This window comes from Sinocyclocheilus anshuiensis, unplaced genomic scaffold (assembly GCF_001515605.1).
Source record: "Sinocyclocheilus anshuiensis isolate Anshui unplaced genomic scaffold, SAMN03320099.WGS_v1.1 scaffold1761, whole genome shotgun sequence".
In the NCBI taxonomy this organism is placed as follows: Eukaryota; Metazoa; Chordata; class Actinopteri; order Cypriniformes; family Cyprinidae; genus Sinocyclocheilus; species Sinocyclocheilus anshuiensis.
In genome coordinates this window covers 292048-300466 of record NW_015538073.1, presented here as the reverse complement: position 1 = coordinate 300466, position 8419 = coordinate 292048, and the positions used below count along the sequence as shown (strand labels likewise).

At 39.4% G+C, this 8419-nt stretch overlaps 1 protein-coding gene and 1 long non-coding RNA gene across 2 annotated transcripts in view; one reads left to right on the top strand and one right to left on the bottom strand.

The window, feature by feature from the left end:
- LOC107683615 (uncharacterized) overlaps positions 1 to 4543 on the top strand; it is a 22339-nt gene extending 17796 nt beyond the window's left edge. The window contains exon 3 of the long non-coding RNA XR_001633739.1: positions 4532 to 4543. This is a non-coding gene — a long non-coding RNA (uncharacterized LOC107683615). The remainder of the gene's footprint in view (positions 1 to 4531) is intronic.
- Positions 1 to 8419, bottom strand: part of LOC107683614 (methyl-CpG-binding domain protein 6-like) — a 28504-nt gene that overhangs the window by 15956 nt on the left and 4129 nt on the right. Inside the window, exons 4-6 of the mRNA XM_016479683.1 lie at positions 5294 to 5396; positions 4620 to 4788; positions 1484 to 3361 (exon numbers count right to left, since the gene is read on the bottom strand). Of these exons, the coding sequence (XP_016335169.1) occupies positions 1484 to 3361; positions 4620 to 4788; positions 5294 to 5396 (2150 nt within the window). The remainder of the gene's footprint in view (positions 1 to 1483; positions 3362 to 4619; positions 4789 to 5293; positions 5397 to 8419) is intronic.

The following is an 8419-nucleotide window of genomic DNA, read 5'->3' as shown; positions in this document are numbered from 1 at the left end:
AGCAATCTTGCATCCGAGTCCGGCTGATCCATCGACTCTACAGGACCTGCCGAGAAAACACAAGTGTCAAATGGATCACCCAAACCACTATTGCTGTGAAAATGCCCCAAGAAATACAAGCAAAGAAGATTATCACTAGACATGTGCCGGTGTTACAATATATCACGATAATGAACATGCACGATATTGTTAGCGTGGGCACTTCAAAAAAAACCCGTGAATAATTACACTGCCAGTTAAAAGTTTTTGAACAGTACGATTTTTAATGTTTTTTAAAGAATTATCTTATGCTCACCATGCCTGTATTTATTTTATCCAAATTACAGCAAAAGCAGTAATACTGTGAAATAGTTTTACTATTTAAAAAAACTGCTTTCTATTTGAATATAATTTTAAATGCAATTTATTTCTGTGATCAAAGCTGAATTTTCAGCATCATTACTCCGGTCTTCAGTGTCACATGATCCTTCAGAAATCATTCTAATATGCTGATTTGCTGCTCAAGAAACATTTATTATCATCAATATTTAAAACAGTTGAGTACATTTTTTTTCAGGATTCTTTGATGAATAGATAGATCCAAAGATCAGCATTTATCTGAAATAATAAGCTTGCGTAGCATTATACACTATACCATTCAAAAGCTTGGAGTCAGTATAATTTTGTTTTTGTTTTTGGGAAAGAAATTATAGAAATTACTACTTTTATTTAACAAGGATGCTTCAAATTGATCAAAAGTGATGATAAAGACATTTATAATGCTGCAAAAGATTTCTATTTCAGATAAATGCTGTTCTTCTGAATTTTCTATTCAGATTCTATTAGTTATTTGAAATAGTAAAATATTTCTAAATCTTACTGTTTTTGCTTACATTAAGGCTCCATTAGTTAACATTAGTTAATTCTTTAGTTATCAAACTGCCAATGAAAAATTCTTCTAAAGCATTTAATAATCTTAGTTAATTTCAACATTTAATAACACGCTATTAAAATAAAAAATACTAACAGTATTATTTAATGGACCCGAGCTAATAGGTAATTTTCAACAAATAATAATAACTTCTGTAACAAATGAAGCTATTGCTCATTGTTAATGTTAGTGCATTAACTAAAGTTAACTAATGAGATCTTATTGTAAAGTGTTAAGCCCCGTTCAGACACTTTACTATTACCTTTATCGTTAGTTTTAGAACTATATCTTTATCGTCCTTGGTGTAAATATGCCTTTACATTGATCTTTATAATTCTATTGCACTTTAACTTGTTTGAAACATCTGTTTCCTTGTTTCCATCTTTTGTGTATTGCTTTATTGTATTTAAATGTTCAGCTCTTTTTGTCATAAGAAAAAAGTTGTTATACTTTAATATGACAACACTTTTTTGCAACTTATTTCAATATCGTGATAATACTGTGCACCGTGATAAAAGCTTTAGCAATTATTGCAACATGACAATTTGATACCGTTACATGCCTAAGTCTCACCTTTACTTTCCACAGCTTGGTTGTGGTTTGACTGGTTAATTTGGTAGGTACTGTGGTCAAGACAAGTCTCTGTTGTTTTGGGTCCACAACCTTTCTCCGGGAATGAGGGCAAGCATGTTGAGGACATCTGGTTCATCATGCTCAGAATTGAACTGTTGAGGTCCGGCGTCGTCTGGCTCAAGTTCAGGATGGTGCTGCTGGAGGTTGTTTTGAGGTTCATGGTTGTCTCCTCACCCATCAAAGGAAAGGGTTGGGATGGGGGTCGCTGGATAGGAGGTTCCGGCATGGGCACTGTGCTTTGGGGTTGAGGTTGCAGGGTGTGGTTGGGTAAACGTAATGTGGACTGCATGTCGCATTGGGGCGTCTGTGGAGTGATGGGTCTGGGTGAAGAGGGCAATGTGTTTGTGTGCCTGTTGCCAGGCATGGCAGTGGCAACGCCGGATTGCTGGGTTGTGCTTTGCATGCTAAGAAGCTGAAGCAGGGCGGAAAGGGGCTGCGATGGAGATGGTAGGGAATTAGCAAGTCCTGGCTTCCTGCCTTCCTCCGAATCCTGCAACCTGGAGGCATTCAGAGGAGCGACGGGCAGCCGGTGGTTGTCTAAATGAGGTACAGGAGGAGAAGGTGGCGAAAGGCATGGGGAGATGAGCAGAGGCGGCCAGGAGAGATCTCCTGCGGTCAGACCTAACTGCGAGTCTTTGCGCATTCTCAAAACGGTGGGCGAGCGCCTCTGCCGTTTGCGCCTTAAGCTTTTCTCCACGACAGCAGGGGAAGCCGGGGAAAGGGAAGGGGAGTGCGGAAGCAAAAGGGCGTTCAGGGACTGTGCTCTGGCGGAAGTGGGGTGGACGCTACTGTTTAAAGTGCTAATCAATACCTTTGACTGCTGCTCCTTGTCCAAGCCTGTAAAAGGGAGTGCAGTCAATGCATCGGCTGCATTGAGCTGGGTTTTCTGGTTGGCCAGCTGGGCTTTAGCGGCCGCAGAAAGGAGGTTGCTGGCTGGGAAAGAGTTATTGATGTGGCCCTTTTGCTGGCTCTTCTGTTGGTTGAGAATCTTCCCTAGTGGAAGGCCAAGCAGTCCTGGAGCTTGAGCAGAACTCACTCCGTTCCTCTTGTCGCCTGCGTTGGGATGCACCAACGACAGGGCTTGTGACATCTGATGGTTGCTTTGGTTAGCACTGGAGCTCGTGCTACAGTCTTTGTAGTGCTGCAGAATGCCCTCCAAGCGACTACATGGACTGGAAGGTGCAAGAGGAAGCTTGGGAGAGGAGCACAGCATGGTGGGTTGCAACGGTTTGCCTCCCTGAATGAAGACGGACCCTTGGGCCCCGTGCTCTGAGAGCGAGGACGTCGAAGAGTGGCGAGAGCGTTGGTGGGGTGAGAAAGTGTCCAAGGTACGCGAGGGTGACAGAGGAGAAGGCGACTTGACACTCGCTCCCTGGGTGTTTGGCGGAGCTCCTCTACCACTTAGAGTTAAGGATGAAGAGGGGGATAAGGAAAAGGAGTTGGAGGGGTCTGGAGGATGTATATGCGTGTGTACACTTGGTTTTACACTGTTAGGGGAAGTGGGGTTGTGCACTGTCCTTTGGGGGATGTTTTGGGGAATTAGTGGATGAGGGCTCCACTGCTGTTTCGCATAACCAGGCATGCAGCCCACTGGCGTTTGGGGTTTCTTTAAAGGCGAACCCTGTTCTGGAGGCCGTGAAATTGGGGCGAGGCTAACAGAACCGTTTTGCACAACAGAGCGAGGAGATGACAGAGGAAAACCAATGTTGGATTTGGGTTGGTTGTGTCTCGGCTGAGGGTAAGTGCAGTGGACGCAATCTCCATGAGCCACCTTTGATCCTCTCGGCTCTCTGCCGTCCACGGAGTATATAACACCTCCTTAAACAAACATTAAGACAACACAACTCACCTTACTGAAAAAAAGCTGAACTTAAAGACAGGTACAGTGCCTAAAAAAAGCAATTACCCCCTAAAAATCAAAATCTAAGTTGTCTACCAAACATGGCATTGTATATTATAAATATTGTTGGCTCTTTGACAAACTGCTTTGGTTCCTCTTTTGTGAGTTGCTTTGGATAAAAGCATCTACTGAATGCATAAATGCAAATGTTTATTTTAGGACTTTTTAACACTGAATCACAAAGGGTTGGCTTTTATGACACTGAACAACAGCAAAATATTCAGATTTCAACATGATAATTCAAATCTCTTTAGTGATTCAAATGTGGAAAAACTCCAGGGGGGCGAATACTTTTATAGACACTGTATATCATAATTTGATATGAATAGTAATGTTTTTAGTAAAGGGAAACTTAGTGGTTGCAGTTTAGTTTACAAGTTACAAGTGAACTGGATACTGAAGATGACTGCATGCTTTAGACAAATGTAATAATTTGAATAGATAATATTTGGTCACAAGATGTAGAGAATCATCTTCACTCCATGAGAACAGTAGTGGTCACATACTGCAATGTACTTCAAGACAAGCTGTTAAAGGAATGGTCTGGGTTCAATAAAAGTTAAGCTCCATGAAGAGCATATGAGTCATGCTGTCAATTACTACAGACAATCGTTGTAACTTGTCCCTCAGTTTGTAAAAATAAGTAAAAAATGTGTTTACAGTAAAGCACCTACCATTGAGGTCTATGAAGTTGTTTAAACGCTGGAATAAATGCTAACATACACAGCATTTTGAAAATATAGGCACATTAATTAAACAATACATTAATAGACAACAAAATAATTTGCATTAAGGGTTAACATTAGTTCATGCATTAGGTATCAAACTAACAGAACAATACTTTTAACATTAACTTGCTGTAAAAATGTTGTGCATTAGTTAATGCATGAAGTATCAAGAATGAACTATGTTTATGAATTGAACATCTTTGACTGTTGTATTGTGGTTTTATTTGTCTTTTGGTTCTGTACAGCTCTTTGGAACAACGTGTTGTATTTAAACGTGCTTTAAAAAATAAACTGAATTGAACTGAACCTTATTGTAAAGTGTTACCTAATTATTAAACAAAAAAGTATTAGCATGAGAAGTGTGATACTCAAACTGCTTACAGAAGCATGTTACAGCTCTTCTAAAAAGTAACCGTGTTGGAATAACTTGTGTATTAAGATGCAATACCTGTGGCTTGAGCCGGCGAGGGAAGATGGGACGGCTGCATGCTTTGGCATAATGCCGCCATGGCATCAACTTTCCTGCGATGGTTACAGAGTTTGGTCATATCTTCCTCTATTTTCCCTGACTGATGACCAGGAGTTCGGACCATCGCAGCAGGGTCAAAATTAAAGACCTGCAGGGATTTATAAAGACATTTAACCACCTTTTTTTAATGCATGCAATAAAGTTTGTTTAGAATGGCATATTATCATACAACTCTTATTATTTCTGCAGTATGCAATATTTATATGATACACAGAAAGCAAACTTTTTTGTATGCACTGAATAACTGGGTGACATTTGCTAAAAAGTGCAAAGAAGACATTGCGTGTGCATTTTGCAATGCAGTGCACTCAACTTGACCTTTCATTTCCAGTGTAACAAATAAACCAGTAGTTATCATATGGGACTTTAAAATAATCAGCTTTCTGAAATAATAATTGGATGCTGATGGCTAAATAAAACATGCAACATATCAACAACGTAGTTTATCATGTCATAAATCATAGCGTTCCACATGCACGCTAGTATTTCATTCTAAACATAGCTGCAATCTATAAAACCTAATTAATTAATCTGCAATCAAATTTGTACTGGAAACATCATAAATGAGGTTAAGCCGTGAATGTTGATCTCACCTTATTTGGGACTAGCGGGCACTCGAGACCACATTTACATGTGCCGTCTGTCCGCAGATACACCCTCGCCTCATCCACAGATCGAAGGACTGTACCACTTGGGCTGAAGAAGAAAAAGAGAAAGATTGATGTAGAGATTGGAGTCTGACAGCTATTTTTGGTCCGAAACAGTTCTAAAATTCCATCTTTTTTTCTCTGCAGACATCAATACAATCGACATAAACACAAGTAGAAGGTGCCAAGCTTTATTGTTTTTATTCAAGATTTCGTCATTTTGCTTATACTATTAAAACAGAATGGCATTCGTGTCTGTTTACTGGTTCTTACACTCATTTGAAATGCTGTGCACTGACAGCAACGTCAGCAGAGAGTAAAGCCCCGTTCACAGCAAGAACGTTAACTATAAAGATAACGATATTAGCGTCCACACCAGCGAACGATATCGTCTGTTTATTCTAAGCGCACGCTCGTCTGCCGCTTTAAATTCTCGAGCTCGTTACAGCAGGATGGATTCTGATTGGCTGTCAATTTTTTATCGTTCATCAGCTGGACAAAAATAGTTTTGAAAGTGATTCCAACGATATCGTTTCTCTTTGTCTTTATCGTTATAGTCGTGGTGAGGACTCTGCTAATCTTTAATATTGAGAACGATTTTTAGAACGATATCTTTATCGTTATCTTAAGAATGACAAATGCATTATAGTATATTATAAAACAGATAGTTCCGGTCCTTGATTCTGATTGGCTGAGCCGCGTTCGAAGCTGTGAACACTGGCGCCTGATCCTCTAAACGCCTCCTCATGCTGTACTCATACTCAAGAGGGAACCTAAGACCTGGAACAGACAAGACAAAGACAGCAACTTATTAAATATCATGATTTGGCTGTAGTCCAAAACATTACCAATAATCTACTAGTCTAGACTCTGACTATCTGATGAATAAATGTGTATATATACACATGAGCAATAGAGTGCACAATGTATATATACATTTGTATGATGTGTATATAAACGTACATGTAACTATGTATGCGATATATATATATATATATATACACACATGTGCATGGTGAGTGTATGTGTATATATAAATGCTTAGGTGTGTATAAATAAGTACGTATATAAATGTAAATGGGTGTGTATTAGTGATGCGCGGATGAGCTAAAACGTCACCCGAATCCGCAGCTTCAAATAAATGATCCACCCGCCAACCACCCGCACCTGTATTTTTGTCTGATTTAGATAACCGCACCCGACCCGCACCCGATCATCACATTAGGGTTCGTACGGTCATGAAAAACCTGGAAAAGTCATTGAACAGCAATTTCCAGGTTTATGTAAAAATAAATAAACTCAAAAAGTTTTTGAAAAAATCATGAAAATCTATTTCACAATTCTCTGTATAATAGAATTATGTTTAATCAGATCCTGAATTTCGTTGCGGGATTGCGCATACATCGCATTACTCATTCCCGCAGCTTTCGACTTTAAAATGAGGGAAATTACTGCAAAACCTTTATTCAATATAGCGTGTAGGTTAGATGAGTAAATAAATCCACACAAACCATCAGATGAAAACAGCGTGAGTGATTCAGCTGTACCGGGTCTTCTCTCTTTGACTTTCGTTTCACATCGACGCATCTAGAGCTGCTGCAAGCTGCGATAGAAGACTTTAGCTCGCGTTTCGGGACAGTTGACAGAATTGTCAATTGCCTGATCGGTCATTGTTGCATCGTCACAAAAATGTATTATTTCACGTCTTTTTAAGCCATTCGGTACTCGCGCTCTCCAGAGGCACGTGCGCTCACAGTCACATCCAAAGCGCGTACTGCGAGTACCAAATTGAGAAAGTACTGTCAGGTTTGTAACAATGCCCCGTAGCTGTTATAAATTCACTGTAAACCACGGCTTCTTGTGGCTTATTGCTTTAATAAACAAATTCTGAGTCCCTAATAGTGTAACATTGCCGCTCACTTATTGTTCATTTTCCTATAAGGATTTAAATAAAAAAGTCTTCATTAAAGAGTTATAAGCAATGAACTAACCAACCAGTTACAAGGTGAGTCGCAACATTACAAACTTGAAATTGAATAATTGGATAAAAGACAAATGTACAAGATTGTGCACTAATGAGAAAGAATTAAACTTCCATGAAGCATTGCAAATTAAATAATCAAATTTAAAACAACGGAGTAATAAAAAACTACTGATTTAAAGATAATTATATATGTAGACACAATATATCTTGCGTTTGTTGCCAAATATGCGTATGGAGAGTGAAAGGAGATCATGGACTCGGTTACACCATTTGTAGTGCTTAATGGGATTGGGCGATTCTTTTGGTGCAATCTGCCTGTTGCGATTCTCTGATTGATAAGAGATTTCTTTGCAGAATTATGGGTAATGCAGTTTTTCATCATTACACTGTTAAACACGATAATTTTAAAATAAGTTAGAATAATGTGTGCTGATGGCTTTAACAAAAGCAAATATTATCAAATAAACAACTTGTCTTTAAAGGGGTCATATGATGCAATTTCAATTGTTCCTTTCTCTTTGGAGTGTTACAAGTTCTTGGTGCATAAAGAAGATCTGTAAAGTTGCAAAGACTAAAGTCTCAAATCCAAAGAGATATTCTTTATAAAAGTTCAGAGTCAGCCACACCTACCTAAAACGGCTCGTTCTAACACGCCCCCACATACCTACGTCACTGTGTGGGAAGATTTGCATAACGCCGCCCAAATGTTCACGCAAAGAAAGAAGGCGTAACTTTTAGTCTCACTGTAGTATTGTTGACACTGCAGCCATGTCCTGAAGACGCTGTGTTTTTCGTTGTGAAAGCGAAACTACTTTGTTTGGTCTTCCAAAAGAGGACACGACTACAAATCAGTGGTATTTACAACACTGTTCCAGAACAGTTTAACCCAAATATCCAGATGTGTGCAGCACATTTTATGGAGGACTGTTTACTGATCCTGGGAGAGTAACGTTAGACTAAAATGCCGGCAGTTCTGACTCACGTAAGTACGTTTTCATTTAAAGGATTTGCCACTGATGATTCAAACGCGAGTTTTGAGCAGTGTAGAGTAGCGCTTGTTGTTTGTCATTTCTCCGATCACAAATGCA